The sequence below is a fragment of the Oryzias melastigma genome, linkage group LG6 (assembly GCF_002922805.2).
Source record: "Oryzias melastigma strain HK-1 linkage group LG6, ASM292280v2, whole genome shotgun sequence".
Classification (NCBI taxonomy): Eukaryota; Metazoa; Chordata; class Actinopteri; order Beloniformes; family Adrianichthyidae; genus Oryzias; species Oryzias melastigma.
The window spans coordinates 13,137,197-13,157,902 of NC_050517.1; the positions used below are offsets into that span (position 1 = coordinate 13,137,197).

Consider the following 20,706-nt stretch of genomic DNA (forward strand, 5'->3'; position numbering starts at 1 on the left):
ACATTTTCTAGTTAGTTTTTTTTTCTTTAGATCAGGGGCAGGCTGTAGAATTTGCACAAAAGGGTGAAGATGTGGATTTAAAGTCAAGGTTGTGGAGGGCGTTCTTGCTGTATCTTCATGTTATTTATACTTTCTGTTCAATTTATGTTACTTGATGGTTAATTTATTCACACAAAAGCTGCTGATTGTGGAACAAAGTGGGTGTTACTGTTATAGATTAAAAAAAAGTACATCAAGGAAATTTGCCATATTAGAGTAAATGAGTTAAACAAACAAATATTAGGGCTGGGTGGATAAAATCAATTAATCAATTTGAATTGATATAAGCTTAACAGATAAATAATCAATTCATAAAAATATATATCGATTTATTACATAAAACTAAAGTCTGTTAGCTTGATGCTAACATTTAGTGGGATTTCCCACAGGATGGCTAATGCTAATGCTTGATTGACTTAAACATACATTACTGACTAAATTAACATCTTTGTAAACCCACAGGAATGAATTTTCCCAAACTCTTTTATGGAAATATTTTTAAAGTAACCATTTGAGGTCTAAAACGTAGATTTTTTTTCTCATTCTTTCTTCTTCTTCTGGAATAAGGTGTGATGTTATAGCGCGATCGCCACCTTTGAAAGTAAAATTATTGCTCACCCGTTCCCTTCATTTTTGTCCACTTTGTGGTGTTCTCTTATTTATGCCACTGGGTTAAATCTTGATGGGACGCTAACCGCCCCACTTGCATAATTACAGCTGGGAAAAAAGGAAATGCATACATATCTGTTCTGTATGAGCACAGGCGGAAAAATTATTATTAAGTCATTTCAATTTTAATAGAAAAAAAATTACAGCACTGAACTGAAAAGGGACTGATACATTTATGCATTGAAATTAGGTGGGGTAGGGGGCTAAGGCAGGAAACGTAAAGGAAGAAGTCCTTAAGTCGATTGACGGGCACATTTTGTAAATTAAGCTTTTCCGGTGACCTCTCCTGCCACCCTACTTCCAGCCAAGTATCTATAATAGTGGAAAAACGTCATCCAGGAGAGGAAGAACAATGTTTATGATCTGAACATTTTTGTTAGAAGCTCTCCTTTTGAGAATCCATGTAACACTGCATGATATTAACAATATCATTACTTAACTAATCATTTTTTACCTTATGTAAACTGTATCAGATTAATATTCATTTATTCAAAACATACATATATAGAAGATTATTAATGTATTTCTAACCAAATGTGTATAAATGTGTAAACTAAAAATTTAATTGAATTGAGTGGATCGAAAGAAAAAAAAATACCCAGCCCTAATAAATATCAATGTGCTCCATTAGAATAGACAAAATAAGTCTAAACCAGCCTTTTATCAGCTGTCTCTAAAAATACTCTCTGAGAATTATTGCACCAAGACCAACAGCTGATCCTTAAAACGTTTCTTTAATAATTTTTCACATCTTTTTGCATGTGCAGCCTGATGCATCTGTTACTTTTGCTGACAACAAATTGTTTTCACAAGCCTCTGCAGTTTTTGCAATATTACCTTGAAAAGTCAACATTTATCGTCACCTCTTCAAGCTGAGACTGGTTTTTAATTCTCCCTGGAAATCTATGCTTTGGCACTTTGAAAGTAAAATTATTGCTCACCCGTTCCCTTCATTTTTGTCCACTTTGTGGTGTTCTCTTATTTATGCCACTGGGTTAAATCTTGATGGGACGCTAACCGCCCCACTTGCATAATTACAGCTGGGAAAAAAGGAAATGCATACATATCTGTTCTGTATGAGCACAGGCAGAAAAATTATTATTAAGTCATTTCAATTTTAATAGAAAAAAAATTTACAGCACTGAACTGAAAAGGGACTGATACATTTATGCATTGAAATTAGGTGGGGTAGGGGGCTAAGGCAGAAAACGTAAAGGAAGAAGTCCTTAAGTCGATTGACGGGCACATTTTGTAAATTAAGCTTTTCCGGTGACCTCTCCTGCCACCCTACTTCCAGCCAAAGTATCTATAATCAGTGATCTTCCAACCAGTAAAGTAGGTTTAGGGTAATAAAAACAGCTTTTGGTAAGTTTCATCAAGGGGTTCCAATGATGAAAGTGTTCCTGAGGAGACTTGACTGGCAAGTTGAAATGAAAAGTTGTGTGTTTCTGACAGAAAACTAAAAAAACACACACATTCAAGCTCAGACACACATTTGTTGCACTGGCAGGAGCTTGTGCAAAAACCACCTGCAGTTCCATATTTACCACAGCTTGGGCAAACAGCAGTGAGCGAGGACTCCGCAGGCTCCTGCTGTTTGCCGGAACATAATGCTGTCTGTATTTTACAACGATGCCGTGTGATCGTGTTTTCCTGAGACGGAACTGTGTTGTTCCTGAGTACAATGTGTTTGGAGGTGTTGTTTGAGGGGTGCAAAAGTGCAAATGAGGCTGGAGCTGATCCAAGATTTTTAAATAGCTTTCTATTTACTAGAAATTGAGATCCACTGTAAGTCCTGACCTCAACTTGTGTCTTTTTACCCCTCTAAAGTTGTTAGGCAGTGGGTCAAACACATTTTTCTTGTTGTGTGAATGCTTAGTTGGCATTCACACTATTGTGATTCTCCAGCTCCTTTTCGTAAGTTTTTCGGCACGCAAAACTCAATACACTTTCAGCGATTTTAGCAATCTCGTTATCAAAACATTCATCTTGTTCTGGACAATACTGCTTGTATTGTTGGTATTTATAAACTATATAGTTTTTGAAATATTGAGTAAAATATACCCCATCGGAAATGAATGAGAAAGTCTTCAAATATCAAATTTTAAGTAGATTAGCAAAAAGCCTTTAAATATATTCATGGACTAAGTATTTTTCAAAAGAATTGGAGTTTAGCTAATATTTTAGCAACATGCTAACATTTTTGCTAATGTGTTATCTACTTCGGTTTTGAGGCTAAATTAGAGTTATGCTTCTATTTTAACAACATGCTAACGTTTTTGGCTAATTTGCTATCTACTTCGGTTTTTAGGTTAATTTAGAGTTTTGCTTCAATTTTAGAAACGGGCTAACGTTTTTGACTAATTTAGATTACTGATTAATTTTAGGCTATTTTGGTATTTTGGAGTTTAGCTAGTATTTAAGAAACAAGCTAGTTATTTTAGCTAACTTGGAATCTACTAAAGTTTTTTTTTTGATAATTTGGAGGTTAGCTCATGTTTAAGCAACACACTAAATATTTTTGCAAAATTGCAGTGTATTTGGGGGTTTTAACCATTTTTACTACAAAGTTTTCAGAAATTTTGGTCAACTTCAGGACTCTTTCATACTTCTTTATCAAATTTAGAATCTTTTAGCAAATTGAATATTTTGCAAATAGCTTTTGCATTTTCTGCAAAATTTTTGCATCTTCAGCGACTGCTTTCAACAAAGAGCATTCACATTAGCATTATCGGAGGTTCTGCAACTTTTCTAGTTCAACATAGTTTTTGTATTTATGTAGGACGAGGGAATATTATTTTTTTACAGAATTGTCATTTTGAGCTTTTTATCATCAGAAAAATGTCACAAGAAAATGTTAGATACCAAAGACATCTAAGTGAGTCTTTAAAAATGGACACTTGCATAATTTTCCATTTAATGCACTTCAGTCATCGCCATCATCAACTTTGGTGTTAGTAACTACCAAATTGGATATTGGCTAACAATCTATGTTGCAGGAGAACTCACAAATGTAGCAATTTTTTCTTTGAAATTAACACATTAGTGAAAAATTTGAAGTTATGTTCAATCAAATACTTCTGTTGTAATTTGTCATTTCTGACATTTAAAGAAAAAAAATAATCCAATTAATCCACAATGACTTTTTCTGTTTCCACAGAGATGGCATGCTGGATCTCCTTCCTCCTGATCGTGTTCTGTCAGTCCATATCACATGCTGAAAAGGAGAACAACAACTCCCCCTACAAGGAGTTCACCACCAAGACTCTCATCAACAATGTGGTTCAAGACCCGCAGACGGGCCGCATCTACGTGGGAGCGGTCAACAACATCTTTCAGCTCGGGCCGTCTCTTCAATTTGAGGCCAGTGTGGAGACGGGCCCCAAAGAGGACTCCCCCACCTGCACGCCTCCTGCTTCGTCTTGCCACGGCACAAGTCCCATGCCCAACACCAACAAGCTCCTGTTGATCAACCAAAATAATGGATCTCTCATCGTCTGCGGCAGTCGCTACCGAGGCATTTGCTCCCTCCACGACCTGTCCAATGTGGGAAAGGAGCTGTATTACACTGACAATAAAGGAGAGAAAACTTACGTCGCTAGCATCGAGGATGATGTAAACGTGGTTGGCATCATGTCAAACCAAACTAAAGACCAAAACACCTTTGATGTTTTTTTTGTTGGGAAGGGCTACGGAAGCCATGACAGTGCAATACTCATCAGCACACGAATTCTTCAGGACTTCCAGGACTGGGTTGTGTTTGAAAGCATCAGTGAGTCTGCGGCGGTGCAGACGAAGTCATACGCTCCCAAATTCATGCATGATTTTCGCTTGGCCTTCGAAGATGGCAATTTTATTTATTTCCTGTTTTCTCGAACTTTTGATGGCACGGATAGCAAAATCCTTACCTTTGTGTCACGTCTTTGCAAGAACGATTCCTCTTACTACTCGCACACGGAACTTCAGTTGAACTGTGGATCAAAAAACCAGTATAACAAAGTCATAGCTGCATTCGTGGGAACTCCAGGAAAATTTCTGGCTCAGGAATTAATAGACAAAAATATCCTCGGGAATCGTGATGCGTGGAGTAAAGTGCTGTTCATGGTGGCGCGTTCGGACGATGATAAATCTGCCCTATGCATGTACCCCCTCAGCTCTATCAATTGGAAGTTGATGGAGATCATCACTGCATGCTACACTGACTCCGGGAAGATCGGTAACAAGCCTGCTGTGTATGCACCCTACTTCTCTTCAAACGAGAATCACTGCAATTCTAAAATTGAGGTAATTTTGACTCACTTTAAAATCCATGAAATATGTGTATAAAATGCTCACAATAAGTGTAGAATTAATACTCTGCCAGCAGTACAGACTTCGGACATTTTACAGATGTACTTGAAAAATGTGAAGGTGCATTCACACTGGACATGATTTGCACGGCGGAGGCGGGCAGTTTCAATGCTCAATGGTACAGACGTGAGTTTAGGTGATCTCGTGGCACAATTTGAGCGACGGGCACAGCGCAGCAGTCTGGGAGCAGCTCAATCTGAGCAGCGAATAGCGAATTCGCCACATGGCGAATGAGGGGCGAATTTGTTGCGCTAATCACATTCAGTGTGACATCACCCTAAGCAAATTTATTATGATGTTTTCTTGATGAACCTCTGAATATAAGGAAAATACTTACGGTTATTTATTTCTTAAAACATTCTACCACTGAGTGTTAGGGCCACCATAAAAAAAAGATTTTTAGAAAAAAAGGGCTTAATTTTACGTCATAAAATTAAGAGAAAACATCAACATTTTACAAGAATAAAGTTGTAAATTATAATTTAAAAAAGTCACAATTTCACAAGTAAAAAGTCATGCTTTTGCTAAAATCAAGTTATAATTTTATGAAAATAAAAACACTTATCAACAAAAATAATGCAGATTCTTGAACTGTGTGATGTTTTGCAACATAAATTAAACAGATTTTGTTCAATTGTCTTTATTAAAACATTTTAGAAACTAAATACAACAGTTTTTTTTAAAGAACTTTTTCCTTAGAATTTTACAACTTCCTGATGCATAATTGTATCATTTTTTTTCTTGTAATTGTACGATTTAATTCCTTTAAAATACTGACTTTGTTTCTCATGCTAAATATATGCATATATATATATATATATATATATATATATATATATATATATATATATATATATTTATGGAGGTCCTTATACTGGTATATTTGCTGCATCTTCCATCTCTAAATTCCATTTTTTAAGGATGGTATTGGGGTATCGTTTTACTTTATTTGCACATTCCTGACTTAGACCTTATCGTACTTGGTAGCATTTGTTCTTCAAACTTCTAATGTGCAATATTTTTTGAACTTTGCAGAAAAATATGTTAAATGAATTAAAATGTGGAGCCGACTTTCTGCCATCTCCTCTGGCGAGCAGGCCAGAGAATGCCTTCAAGGCAGACCCTGTGTGGGAAACGCAGGGTTTTCTCACCGCGGTGGCAGTCGATGTGGAGAACGATCACACTGTTGCCTTCCTGGGAAACAACCAAGGAGAAGTCTTTAAGGTGGGGGTGCATCTTTTCAAAAGATTTTTTACATATCTTAAAAACATAAATATTCTTCCCTCCAAAAATCTCACAAGCTTCTGAGTGTCCTTTTCTTTTACTCTCCAGGTACACCTGGGCAAAAAGGCAGAACACTACGGCACAATTCCTGGTGATGGCATGAGGGAGAATGTCAACAGAAACCTGTTTTTTGACCTCAGTCACAACCATATCTACATTACCACTGAACGGAAGGTGAGCTTTACATGTCAGTTTGGATTTACACTTTAGTCACTTTTGTCTTCTTTACTCAGAATTGTGAATCAGAACATTTATTCTGATTTGGTGTTTAACTAGGCTAAAAGAAACATGACTAAATATGAGAAGTTAGGTTTCAAGCATAATACATTTCTGACTTAATTCTTGTGCGTTTGGTAGGTGTATCATGATGTATTTATAAGGATATTACAAGTTTCGCTCACTTATGACACAGGTTGTGTCCACCCCACCCCCCCATTCACTATATAGTAGTATATATACTACATATAATATATATACTATATATAGTATATATAGTATATATACTATATATTGTGTGTTTGCCATTTTCTAGTGCTGTCCAAATCTACTAATTCCAAAATTGAGTGCTCTCGAAATTTCCCAGAAGTCTTTGCAAAAAACTAGCATCCATCGATGCTCACTGGATTAGCGGATATAGACCACAATGCATTGCGGTCGAACAATTTCAAACAAAAAAACCTTTAAATTACCTTTAAATCCAGCACACTATATATATAGTCCCGCACCATATAGTTTTTTAGTAGTTAGGGGTTGGGGGGGGGGATTTGGACACAACCTTATTGTAGTACTTTATAAGTCGTGATCCCGTCCCACAAAAAAGCTCTAATGAACATTTTCGCTCTAAGGACTCACCAATAGTCTGTTTGCTGCGGGCTACTTGCGTCCTTTATAGGTCCACCGGTTTGCAGATTTTTCCCCCACAGAAAGCCAGTATCGACCATAAGGTCATATGATTATGACCATAAGAGTTGTACACCCTTAAAACAATAAAAAAATCTCTATTATAGAATAATAAAGTCGAAGTAGTAGCATTGTGATTAACGATGTGTATGTTTGCTGTTGTACAGCTATGCTCCTATAGATTCTAGGAATGCTTTAAAAAAGAGTTTTAACTTGACTGAACTAACAAGGAAAACTGAATCAACTAATATTTATTTTACACCTTTCAGTTGTGAAATAGCTTTGTTCTAGCATTGGTTTCTAGTGACCAAAAAAAAAATAGTAAATGTAGGTAAAGTATAGGACCGCAATGATTTCTCCATTAGTCTGTTATATCATGTAAAAGTTTGTAATTGTGTCTGAAATCTGTCCGTTTTGACATCATAGTGCTATGAGATACTATAACATCATTACACATACTGCATTAGCACTTTAGCTTAAATCTGTGCTTTCCATAAAGCACAGCTTACAGATGTAATACTCTTAGACAAAATAGCTTCGATTCTGTCACATTTAATGTGATTATTGTGCCATTTGTGGCACATTATTATGTTTCACCATATTTAGATTTTTTTTTCTTATATCTGACGTTTGAGAGGTTAAAACAGCATCTTCTGGATTGAAATTTGCTTATTTGAACACAATTTAAACACATTGAAGTTAAACAATTGTTCACAAGCCAATATTTAATTAGTGAGGATGAGGAAGGTTGCAACATAATTAAGATATGACAACATTTTTGGACGATAGGGATGGTTTTAGCTTTCTGACAATAAAAGAAAGTGTCATTTCTTATGGAACGGAGAGAAACACCAATGATGAAATAAATAAAGTGTGGTTTTAGGCAGGTATTTTCTGCCTGTGGATATATTACAAAACATTTAGAACACCAATTAGATATAAAGTAATAATAGTAATAAAATTAAATACACTTATAAACAATTTAAGGGGTTGATTATGATAATATGCCCTGCCAGAACTTGTTTGAGATTTAACTAAAGCATTTGCTGTTTGTGCTTGAAATATCTCGTCTCCCTCGAGGTACACAGTGTGATTGCATTCCATGTTGTAATTCTGTAGATCACCAAGGTGCCGGTGCAGACATGCCTCCAAAAGACTGACTGCCAATCATGCATGGACCTGAAAGACCCTTACTGTGGCTGGTGTGTTCTGGAGGGCAGGTATGAATCTTACACCGTTTGCTAATGCAAAGGCACTGACAAACACCTACACACGCAACTCCATCTGTACAACTAGATATTTTCTCCGTTTTTTTTGTTCTTTCTTTCATAATAATTTAGTTCCACTCTGTGTTTAAGATTTAATCTCTTGTTGCAGTTACAAGCAAAGAAATCAGTCTGTAAATTACTTGTTTTCTTAAATTGTTTGTGTATTAAAGTTGAACTAATTACATTTATAACCTATTTTTAAGGGACACAAACAGAAAATACCCTATCCAAATAGAAGCTGCTTTTAAAAGAACTACTTTTACTAAAGCTTCACTCACACACCTTAAGCAACAAGTTTTCAAGTGGCTACTTTCATGAAAAGTCTCTGTAAAGGCACACTGGGTATGTGACGTGTTTTTAAGAACGCACTAAATGCAGGTTCTTGAACGTACGTTTAGCCTACGGTGTTCACACTGGGCAAGCAGGGAGGGGCTTCTACTTCTTTTTATTTCTGCTGTTTACTATCACATGTCCACCACCTACAGTTAGAAGAGTCTTGGTACAAAATGTCAAATCGGTGCAAATCTCGCAATCTTGCTTGAAGCTTTTTCCTTTCCTCCGATAAATGAAAGACGAGGGCTAAATCTGAATTCTTCCCCTACCCCTCCAGCTTCTCCCTACCCCAACATTTAACCATCCAATTGGAGAGTTATGGAAAAATTGCCTATTCAAATTCGGTCGTTACTCCCACTCAATGATTTCATCAATAAGCGCCGGATAGCTACGCTAGCGCAGAGCTGCTAGCACTCGGAAATACGTAACAACATCAGTTTTATAACTTTAAAAAGTCACTCTAAAAGAAAAAGTCATCACTTACCTGTAAATGGAAACTTCTGTGCGTCAGAGCACACCCACGTAAAGAAAAGTGTTCCTCCTCCACAGCACAGCGTGACGTGGAACACCCTCATAACGGAGGTCTCTGTATCCCTCCGCCTCGAGGGTTAGCCCTTAAAAAAAACTAGTTTTTAAACTTTTCTTAAAATTCTTACAAAATATTTTATATAAATTATAGTTTAATGTATATATTCTCCCCATTTGCATGCCTTTTTTTCATTTATTTCTTCTTAACTTATATTTATTTGCACTTTCTTCCTTTTTTTAGGTTAATTGTTAATGAAGTAGTTCACATATGCTAGCTAAAATCCTGTTTTTAATTATGTAAGATGCTTCGCGTACTTTTGAATATTAAAATAAAATAGGGGAAAAAAAACTGACCTGGAAAACCCTACCCCTTCAAATGCCCTTACAATTGGAGGGGTATGGAAAAGTCATAGGAATAGGGGAAAATTTGGATTCGACTTTAGTGTCATATAACTCTGTCTGGGCGCAGACTGCAATTCTTAATTTACCCTCTATTGTCAAACGGTTGGCACTTAAATGAATATTAATACCATGAATTAAAATGGACACCATGTGTACATCACTACCTAATCCAAGTCCCTGATTGGTCAAAATTTGACTTGATAGTAAAGTTTGGATGGCGTCCATTTTAATTTACGGCAGCGCCAACTGTTTGAAAATTGAAAATCGAAGAAAAAAAATAAGAATTACTATTTGTGCCCGGCCATCACATCAAGCCTCTTCCAACTTTCGGTGGCAACATGCTTTAGTACAGAAGAAAAAGAAGAAGAAGCCCTTCCCTGCTCATCTAGTGTGAACACCATGGACTAAATGCGTCACATGCCCGGTGTGAACGCAGCTTTTTTTATCAGAGAAAGTCTTAGAAGATCTTTTCAATTAGCAAAAGATGTAATTTTGATCGTTCACAAGGTTAAAAAAATCATTTAACTACCTAAAGTTGATGTGTGTGCTTTATTAAATGGTGCTGTAAAGATCTGCGCAGTTTGCCTAAGATGTCATGTCTGTGTTGGTTCATTTTAAGATGCACCAGGAGGTCCGAGTGCAAACGGGCAGAGGAAAAGAACGGCTGGCTGTGGAGCCCGGTGCAGCAGTGTGTCAAGATTGCGTCTTTTAGCCCACCGAATCTTTCTCGTGAAAAAAGAGGCAGCGCTGTAAGACTTTGTGACGGTTTTCTTTCTTCTTTATGTCTCTGCAGAAGGCTGAAGTCCATAGTCTGAGTTACAAACTGTTTGCATTATGTATCAGAGACCGGGACTCTAATTCTTCCTTTCCTGTATTGATCCATCCATAAACTCAAGCTGTCTTATAACTTTCCTGCCTGACTGTGTTTACATTTATCTCTTAAGCACTTTGCCTCTCCCCTTTTTATTGTTTTATACTTTCCTACTTTCCCAATGCTTTTTGATCAATCCATCTGTAACTTGCAACTGATTTTCCATCTAACATGTTTCCTCTTTTCTCTCAATCAATCCTTTGACTTTTAGCAGAGAATTTTTTTCCAGTCTGCACTTTTAATTGCGCTGACTCATGCAGATAAAGACAGAAAACTTTCTAAAAACTTCAGCTTTCTACACTGAAACTATATATTTTCCTTTTTGATCAGATTATTTTTTTTATTTTTTTATTTCCAGGTCCGAATACACATTCAGCCCTTTCCTGCCATTGGACCATCTGACCAGTTGCAATGCAAAATTGATTCATTCCTGACTAAAGGTGTATTGCAGGATTCTGGTCAAGTTTTTTGTGATCTGCCACAACCTTCACTTGTTCCTCCAACACCCGGGGGCCAAGGTTTGTTCTTTAGTAATCCACCTTTCATTAGTTTTTTTTTTTTTTTTTAAGACCAAATAATTAAATACCTTTATCAGAATACAGTAAAAAACTTAAAAGTATGTGGAGTTCCGCAGGGTCCAGTCTTGGGGTCTAAACTCTTTTATGTACCATGTTTTTGGAGTATAAGTTGCATCACTATATAATATACAGGAGCAAAAAGATGCTTAAAAAATAAGAGAAAAACATATAAATCACAACAAAGCATTAGTTGCATGAAAAAAGTGAAACTCTTCTAAACAAATCCACCAAACCCAGAGTAATGCTGCCTTCACATTGAAATAAAGATCACTTGTCAAATTCATGTCCGTAGTTGTTTTATTGTCTATAAATTGATTGCCTATAGATTGTTACGACTCCTAAAATCCTATATTGCTTACGTTAAAACAACAACATGACACACCTCTCATATTGTGAACTAATGTTGTTATTTCTCTTTGTGATCAGACCATGTGTGGTAAAACAGAATTAGAAAGGCTTCATGGTTTAAATGTGTGGCGGCTTTCCAACAACAGTCCCTCTGACATATGTTAAGATTATTAAATTAATGCAAAGTGTGTTTTAAAGCCTTTTTCTACCATCAAGATCCTTCTGATTTTTAAATCACATTTTTTCCTTCACATTTAAGATCTCACCTACTTTTTTGCAGATTTTGTGGCCGTAGCTATCAAAGTTTTGGTCAACGGGAACGTGGAGCTCGCCACGAAGGACTTCAAGTTCTACAGCTGCGCCGCCACAGTGAGGAACTCTGAAAATGTGCCGTGAGTAAAGCTCCCGCCAATCAGTTCTACTCTGTCACTTGTTGAAAATGCATGTTGACGTTGAGCACAGCATCAGCTGACAACCTTGATGTAAATTTATCACTGTGCTTGAACAGATGAGAGATCAAGGCTCTGTTTGTAAATTGTGATGCATGGTTTTTCTTACATTTTTTATATAATTTTAACCGACTTGAGGAAATTGCCTCAGTTTCCTTTTCATTAATCAAAGAAAAAAAAAAGTCAATCCCACCTTTTTTTCTGCATTATTTTTTCCTTTTCCGTACTTCTTTCACACTATGATGAATGAGCTTTGCTTAGGTGAAAGCTACAAGTATTCATTTTATTGTCAGCAGCAAAGATTTCTCTGCAGGATGCTCTGATGAGTCTGCATGTTTTACACGCTTTTTAATGCGATTTCCTTTGTGTGCAGAAACATTTATTAATTTAGTTTATATTGCCGTGTCCTCAGGTGCATGTCGTGCGTGGCCAGCACGTGGGAATGTCAGTGGAATATACTCGATCATACCTGCAGTGACAAGAACGACGCAGTGACGGGTCCCCACATCATCCGACATCGTGAGGTCGGTCACCCAAACCGATTCTTAGTATGCATCAGATAAATTCTTCCAATTTTGAAAAACTGAACATTATCAAGTGTCTCAGAGATGCAGATTGCTCCAGACAAATTAATAAAAGCACAAATCTCCTTATCATCTGTTCCTATCTTGCATGACAAATGTTAAGGGCACGCGATATTAAATTACAAGTCAGCAGATGTTGCAGCGATACACTAATCTGTTGCCAAAGATAAGGGGGTCCGTTAAGTGGATTGCATGATTAAAACCAATAAAAAGTAGCTCTTGTAATTTTGAGTTATGTCTTTGCAGAGGATGAATTGTCCTCGATTCGAGAATCCGGATCCCAGCCTGATCCCTGTGGGCATCAAGACTCCGATCAGCTTTGAAGGGATGCACCTAAACCAGGTACATCTCACCCGGTTGTGCATGTGTGGTGAGCTTTAGAGAAAGGAAAAAAACGACAAGAAACATATGGATCATTTAGTTTGATGGATTTGTAAAGTCAAAACTGCTTTTCCAAACAAAATGCAGAAAAGACTTGTAGTTTGAACCCATGTGATAAAAGCCTTGCTGCTATCATCAATTACCAACAAAATTATGCAAAACAGGAAGTAGAGACATAAGGCAGAAGTTTAACATCATTTTTCAAAGAAAACAGTTATTTTGTGACACAAAATCACAGACATTCCAACTATTGAAAAGTTCAATTTCTAAACAAGATTACCACAAAAGTCACTTGGAAAAAATAATTGCATGAAATTCATGTCACACTTGGCAGTGAAGGGAGTTTGAGTATCAGGTTTGAAAAACAGTGTTCCCTCATGTGTCATGGGGGTTACAGCCTAAAAATAATCTGCAAAAGGTGAAATCTGCAAAGCAGAATTTTCATTTTAATGCTGTAAACTCTTCACTACACACTTTATAATACTTTTCTCAGACAGACATGGGCATGTTCACACTTTTCTCTCTTGTTTACCTCTCAAAGTTTAAACTTTCATAGAAAAATAATTCCAGTATTGTAGAATAAAAAACAAAAATTCGATCATGATCAAAGATTTATGTAGATTCCAAAGGAGATTGACAAAAGCCTCACTTCCACTGATTGGTCCGGGACAGGTCACCCAGCAAGTCGTCTTTTTTAATACTTCTGGTACATCGTGTACAACAGGAATTTAATGTATGAAAGAAGATTGCAAGCTGCTAAGAAGAATATCACTGTAAAGATGAAAACGGTCATGCTAGCTTAGCGCTTTAACAATGGAAACGCTAAAAACACCGGATCAGACCGCACAGTGGAAATGAAGACAAAGTGTGCAGCCAATCGGGATGCAGTGCACTGTGTTTAAAAAAATTAAAAAGCATGCAATATTGCACTTAAAAAGATACATATTGAGACAGTGAAAGGTGAACTATAGTGAGGAAAATGTTTGAATGAACTGATAAAAAGACTGAAAAAAGACTTTATTTACTTGAGTGCCCTGATTATATGACTTATTTCTTTAATTAAATAACAATTTTTTAAAGTTGTTTCTAAATAGGATTCTATGCTTATCTATTCAGTAGCAACTATCTATCTAACTATCTTTTCTGGTTGTTTTTAGTGCTCAAATCAAGCAAACAGCCTACAAGAACTCACCATATTTCTTGTTTTTTTATGGATGTGGTCTCACAGAGTCAAGCTTTCACCATTGGCACAGAGCTAATGAAAAATGTAGAAGAGGAGGTCAACTTCGAAGGCGGGCAATTCTACAATTTCAGCGGCTTCATTGTGAGTACGGATGTCGGCTCATTGCTTCATACGAGTTTTGATACAATGCTTTTGTTCCGTTATTGAGCTCCCGGCCAATTATCTCTCCAGTCTGTACAGATCCTTGAACTGTGACTGATTTAGGTAGCTTGTTCTTAAAGTGCAATTTGGAGCAACATTGAAAGAGTGAGATATATTGTAGAGGACCACTTGAATTCATTTTTTTCTGCAGCATATCAACCCACATGCTGGTTTTTTCAGCTTTGTGGAGCTGTCCTTATTTTTCGAGTTCATAAATAAAATCGCCTCTTAAAAGCTTTTCAGTCACTTTGATATTCTATAGCTCCCTCTAATGGACAGGTTCCTCTTACATGAGTCATTTTAGCTTGTAGATTCTGTGATTGGGAGGTTTAAACCGTGCCTAGCCCCCAGCTATGCTATTTTTCCACCATTGATTTTCTCCAGCTTAAAATCCTCCAGACTGGGTATAATTTTTCTTTCTTTCTTTTACTCTTGGCATCAAGGAACAACAGCCCACACTGTTAGCAAGGAAGAGCTTAAGCGCCATTAATCACTGGACTTTGTATTTCTAATTAATTTTTATTTTTTCTTTGCTTAGTTTCCCCACACTGAAACCGCAGAGACCAACGTTCTTTTCTACGTGAAGGACAAGATTTCTGGAAAGAAAGTGGACAGCACACTGAATGGTACATACCCACTCCTTAAACCAGGAGTGTCAAACTCAATCACACAAGGGGCCAAAATCCAAAATACATCAGAGGGCCGAATAGGATAAACATATATTTGAACACTCTAAAACTAAATTTTTGAAACTTTAAAACAGTAACTTTTTAACATAATTTTGAACTAGATATATACAGCATTACCTGCAATTATGCTAGTGTGAATGCTGTAAGCTGAATTTGGCAGCTGAAGATGCTAGTGCTGATAGCTGAAAATTCTGCTATTGATAGTTAAAAACGCTGAAGCTGATAGCTGAAAATGCTGAAGCTAAAAGCTGAAAACATGAAGCTGTTAGCCAGCTAAAATATTAGCTAAATGCCAAATTAGCCTGAAAAGCTAAAACAAAAATAGCTAAACTTCAAAATAGCCTAAAAAAAAACCTAAAAAAGCTTAAATTAGCCAAAACAGCTAGCATGTAGCAAACATATTCTAAACTCCAAAACAGCCTAAAAAACAAACAAAAAATCCTAAATTAGCCAAAACAGCTAGCATGTAGCTGAAATATTGGCTAAACTTCATAATAGCCTAAAAAAAATTAATGTAAATGCAAAATAGTCCAAACAACTACCAGAATGCCAATTTTTAAAACTTTAAAATTGTGAATGTTTAACATAATCATAAATAATAAAAAAATTAGGAATATTATTCCAGAATAAATCAACTTAAAACATTATATAATTTTCAATATTTTACTCTCCATAAAAACATATTTTCTTAAAACTATACAAGTCAGAAATAAGCGCAAGATAACACTGGGGCATTAATAACAATAAAATAAAACGATCAGGAGGGGCGGAAATAATTACCCAGAGGGCCGAATCCGGCTCCTGGGCCTTGACTTTGACACACATGCCTTAAACTATAATTTTATGTTTTTACTTTTACTTTATTCTCATTTAATTGATCAGGAATTAACAGGGTGATTTTCCTGTTTTTCTGCCCATCAGTTACGCTGTACAACTGTGCCAATGGGAGAGAGGACTGCAGCCTCTGCAAGTACGCCGACTCCAAATACAAGTGTGTGTGGTGCAGCAAGCAGAACAAGTGCGTGTTCGAGAAGCTCTGCAGCGCCCACCAGGACGAGGACCTGCAGAACGTCCAGTGCCCCAACCCCGAGATCACAGACGTGAGTCGCGCTAACAAGCTGTCATCACCTCATGTTTACTTTTAAAATGGAAACAGAAAAACCGGATACTTGCCATGAACGGTGAAAAGGTATTGACCTTTGCTGATTGGATCATTACCTGAACGGATGATTTCTTGGAGGTTTTCTGTTTTGTCCCGGTGTTGACAGAAGATTTGGGATTCTCCTTGAGAGCGTGCTGCAGCGTTTCCCGTTCTTGTCTAGACTGGATCAATAGTTTGTTTGCTTGCTCAATTGTTATGGCCTTTTTGTCATTGACAAAACAAAAACAAACATAACCGGTATTTGTGTTTGCATCTTTTTAGCCAAACCAAATGATTGGAAACTAAATAGATACACAGGCAGATAAATACAAAAAAAAGAAAGCAAACTAAATACAACTGTAGTGTGAAATGTTGAATACAGTGTTTATATCAGAGGTCTGCAACATGCGGCTCTTTGACTCCTCCATTGGGGCTCTCTGGTTGAAGAAAATTGAAACTTTTTTCATTTTAAAAAGTAGCATATTTTTCTGACCTAGAGGCACATTAATCAAAGCAACTTTTGGTTTGAAGAATAGCACATATCACTCCACCAGGGTTCTGACACAATGCTCCAACAATCCATCAAGCATTACAGCTTCATAGTCGTACTAAAACATTTCAACAGAGCGCCCTGTACCACCAAACGCCAGGTCATGAACAACCAGGATTCACACACCGGATTATAATAAAGCGAAGTGTTTCAAGAGTTTTAATTGTGCTGTATGGTCTGAAAAACACTATAAGAGTCACTAATAAGCACTGAATTGTTTCTGCGTATGTAGGTTTATGAATTTCCACCAAAAACTATAAAATAATCTCTAATAATAGTCTTTTTTAATTACTTTGTAGCTCCCGCTGAGTTGTAGTTGATGAGAATCGACCTGATTGGCTCTTTAAATGTTGAGGGTTGCCGACCCTGGCGTATACAAAAGCAGAAATGAGTTACAGTACTGATTCATCCAATCAAAATGCCTTTAAAGCTTTGTCAAACTACAGAAGCTGAAAACGGCCTGCGCTACTTTTTTTTATCTTATCGTGATAACGAGATTGTGGATCTCATTATCACGAGAAAATTAAATTAATTTTCTCATGATAACGAGATAATGGAGAGTATAATGTAGCGTCCCTCTCTCACTTTCCCACACTGAGACTCAGAGACTTTAAGTGTTTTAAGTTTCTTTATTTTGTGGTTAACAACAAAAAATAACAGAAGAAAACGCTACACGAAAGCTGATTTTTCGTCTATTTTTTTATTTATTGGTGGAGTTTCTCAAGCATCAACTTCCTCCCTTTACTTCACTTAAACCCCAGACGACAAAACACTGGGCTGACTAGCGTCTCTGTGTGATGCGTTTAATGATCTCCGGACATTAGCCGACTCAAACAACCACTCGGCCCAGTTACTACAATACTTTTGTCAATTTTATACAATCCACAGCAAAGCGAGAAAAAAATGTTGACACTATTAAATTGATCAATTATAAATGGATCAGTTCTTCTGGTGTTCGACATTTTCTCTTTGTTTTGTTGCAGATGTGAGGACCTCAGTGAACGCACCAGGCAGAAATGCTCCACTGCCAGGGTTCTGTCATTCAACCTGTTGTCGGGGGTTTTAGGGAAAGAACCGACAGAACCCTGGGTCAATAAGCGTCTCTGCCTGTCGAACACCAGAATAACCTATCAATTTATTATTGATTCATTTCATTGTGTTCCACATTTTCTCTGACAAACTGCTTTGTTTTGCTGTGGATTGTAGAAAAATGACAAAGGTATATTAGAGCGGAACAAGTTGGGCTGTTTGGGTCCGCCAATGTCCGGAGCTCAGTGAACGCACCACGGGAAACGAGATAATGTCTTCTCGTGATAACGAGATAGTTGAAAACGCAGAAAAAAAAAAAAGTCAGGCAGGCCTTTTTTGCCATGCTTTTCTCTGCATTCATATCTAAAAACGCACACCGTTCCTTACATGCTGTGTTTCTTTACCCAGGTCAAACCATTGTACGGTCCTTTAAGTGGGGGCATCTCCATCACCATCTTTGGCTCAAACCTTGGCATTCATAAGGAAGACATTAAAAGCATCATAGTAGCCGGAGAACCGTGTATTCATCAGAAGGAGAAGTACTCTGTATCCAAAAGGTAAGTTGTGTGGTGTGGTTGTTTGTTTCATGAATCTCTGTCTGTGTTTACTGGCTGTAAGTGACTTTATACTATCAATATTTTGGCTGTCATGGCCAGAATATGCACCTAAAAGTAGATCAAATACTGGGAAGTATAAGAAAATATGTTAGTTTTCAAGGAGGAGAACTTCTTCCAATGAAATAAAAATATTCCTATATCCCATGTTTTAATATCTTACATAATTATGCTTAAATTTTGAAAAGACAACTAATATTTATTCTTAAATGAAAAAAAGGCAATCACAAATTAAAAACATTGATCACTTTCCCACTTCTGTGGCATTTTCCTTTAAAAATAAGTAAAATGCCAAAATATAAATAAATAAATGTGAACTTTTTAATTAGTAGTTTCAGAACAATAACATTGTAATTTCTCAAATAAATAAAATCAGCTTTCTTATTTCCAAACATTGTACTTTTATTTTGGCCTAATTGTTTTAATAATAGTGACATGATAGTTTTTTATTTGTTTTTTTTCCGCAATTTAGGTTGTTTCTACATAATTTTAAGGCCCATAAAGATTTATATTTTGTTTTATGAATGCATTTTAAAAATAAATTAAAGCATAATGTGCTTTTGTTTACTGCATAAAATATTCTTTTTTGTGTTGAAGACTCGCATTCCTTCAGTTTCATAGATGCTGTACTGACTGAGGCAACAAAAAAAGGTCATATTTTAAGTTTTCCAAATTCACTTCAGCCACAGCTGTTTTTATAAAGTGTTTATTTCAAATAAATGGCCTATAAAAGGGAAAATAGCCACTAGACAGAACCGTTGACACCTGGCAGGATGGAGCCACATTTACAACAGAATCTTGGCCCGCCATCTGCATGATGAGGCATAAACTAGGATTTATGTGAACAGATGGAGGAGTTTTACTCTTAAATCATCCACTTTTGCCGCAAACATGTCTTAGCTCTGGCATTTAGTTGCAATTCATAGTCAAATTGCTGTTGCTGTTTGGCTCCTTTGAAGGGAGACTTAAAGCCCTTTTGTTTGTATCCTATTTTCCATTGAAATTTCCATTAAGCTGCAGCAATAACATGGAGATCATCAGTAAAAAAAGCAAGTGTGGTGTTGAAGATCGTAATAGCTGAATTAGCCTTTTTTTGACCCATGATATGTAAAAAAAAAATCAGAATAAAATTTGTTTTTTCCCTTCATCCTATTTGAAGCAAGATCAGTTTGTCTCAAAAATCGTTGAAGAAGATTCATAATGAGGAGAGTGTTCAGTTTATTACAGCAATATCAGGATCAATTTGAATTGAAGGTAATTACAAATGAAAAGATCAAAAATATTTGTTTAAAGCAGTTTTAATATTGTCATTTACGGTGATGTTGAAACATTAGTTCTTTTAGCTGAGGCGCTATTAAAAAATATTGCTTTTGTTATTTTTGCATTGCTGAAAGTCTCACTACAGCTATATTTTTTCCATTGTTAAAATCATGGTCTCTAAAAGTGGTCTTTTAATTATAATTATGCAACCTGTGTCGTTTTTTTTAAGACATATTTTCTGCTTATTGCCAGTAGCTCTGTAGAAATTTCCCTCTGAGTTGTGTAGGACAGTTTTTATGGAGTAACCATTATTTTGATCAAATGACATAAATAAAAAGCAGCACTAAGTTGAATTCCCACTCTGATTTGGAAAAAAAAAAGCTCTAAAGCATCATGGCACAGAACACAAACAAGATAAGTAGCTACAGTTTTCATCATAAAATAGGAATTTATTAATATAATTGGAAATAATGTATGAAAAGGGAAATAGACAGATAAATTGGTCCTAATTTTTGACATGTGTGGCCTTAAAAATATCTTAAAAGCTTTAAATTTAAACTTGTAGAAACCCTGGAAAAAAGGACATTCCTTAAGTCTTAGTTGCTTAGAACCTGAATGTCAGACTATGACTGTCTATAGCTTATAAAATAAAAACTGTTATTAGTTGTCATCAAAATAGGTGTTGCTAGAAGTCCTGCCATGAATTATTTTTTATGTTTTTTTGCAGCGTCGTTTGCGAGATCGGACCTAAACGAACCTCCCCCAAAGAGGGTAAGGTCGAGGTGGAGGTCAACGACAGGAAAAGAGGAATGTCGAGCTTCAACTTCACCTACAGGGTGGGTACACTTTTCATGCATTTAATCTGTTCAACTGTGCATGTTTACAATATAGGTTTAAACCCCAACTCTCCCCTATCGCAAGCGGGGGGGGAATCATCCGCTTCAGTTGAGATTGTCATTGTTTATGGAGTCTATTATATTTTCAATTTCCTGGCTGCACAGAAACGCTTATCAAGCTATACTAGGCACATGGCATGTAAGGCGCCTGTTCAAAAA

General features: G+C 36.4%; 1 protein-coding gene across 1 annotated transcript in view; it reads left to right on the forward strand.

The window, feature by feature from the left end:
• Positions 1-20,706, forward strand: part of plxnb2b (plexin b2b) — a 160,627-nt gene that overhangs the window by 104,237 nt on the left and 35,684 nt on the right. Inside the window, exons 3-16 of the mRNA XM_024281855.2 lie at positions 3,869-4,992; positions 6,094-6,282; positions 6,391-6,516; positions 8,362-8,462; positions 10,393-10,522; positions 11,003-11,162; positions 11,851-11,962; positions 12,432-12,543; positions 12,850-12,945; positions 14,213-14,308; positions 14,907-14,994; positions 15,979-16,157; positions 18,186-18,334; positions 20,379-20,487. Coding sequence (XP_024137623.1) covers positions 3,871-4,992; positions 6,094-6,282; positions 6,391-6,516; positions 8,362-8,462; positions 10,393-10,522; positions 11,003-11,162; positions 11,851-11,962; positions 12,432-12,543; positions 12,850-12,945; positions 14,213-14,308; positions 14,907-14,994; positions 15,979-16,157; positions 18,186-18,334; positions 20,379-20,487 — 2,769 coding nt within the window. The 5' untranslated portion in view covers positions 3,869-3,870. The remainder of the gene's footprint in view (positions 1-3,868; positions 4,993-6,093; positions 6,283-6,390; positions 6,517-8,361; positions 8,463-10,392; positions 10,523-11,002; positions 11,163-11,850; positions 11,963-12,431; positions 12,544-12,849; positions 12,946-14,212; positions 14,309-14,906; positions 14,995-15,978; positions 16,158-18,185; positions 18,335-20,378; positions 20,488-20,706) is intronic.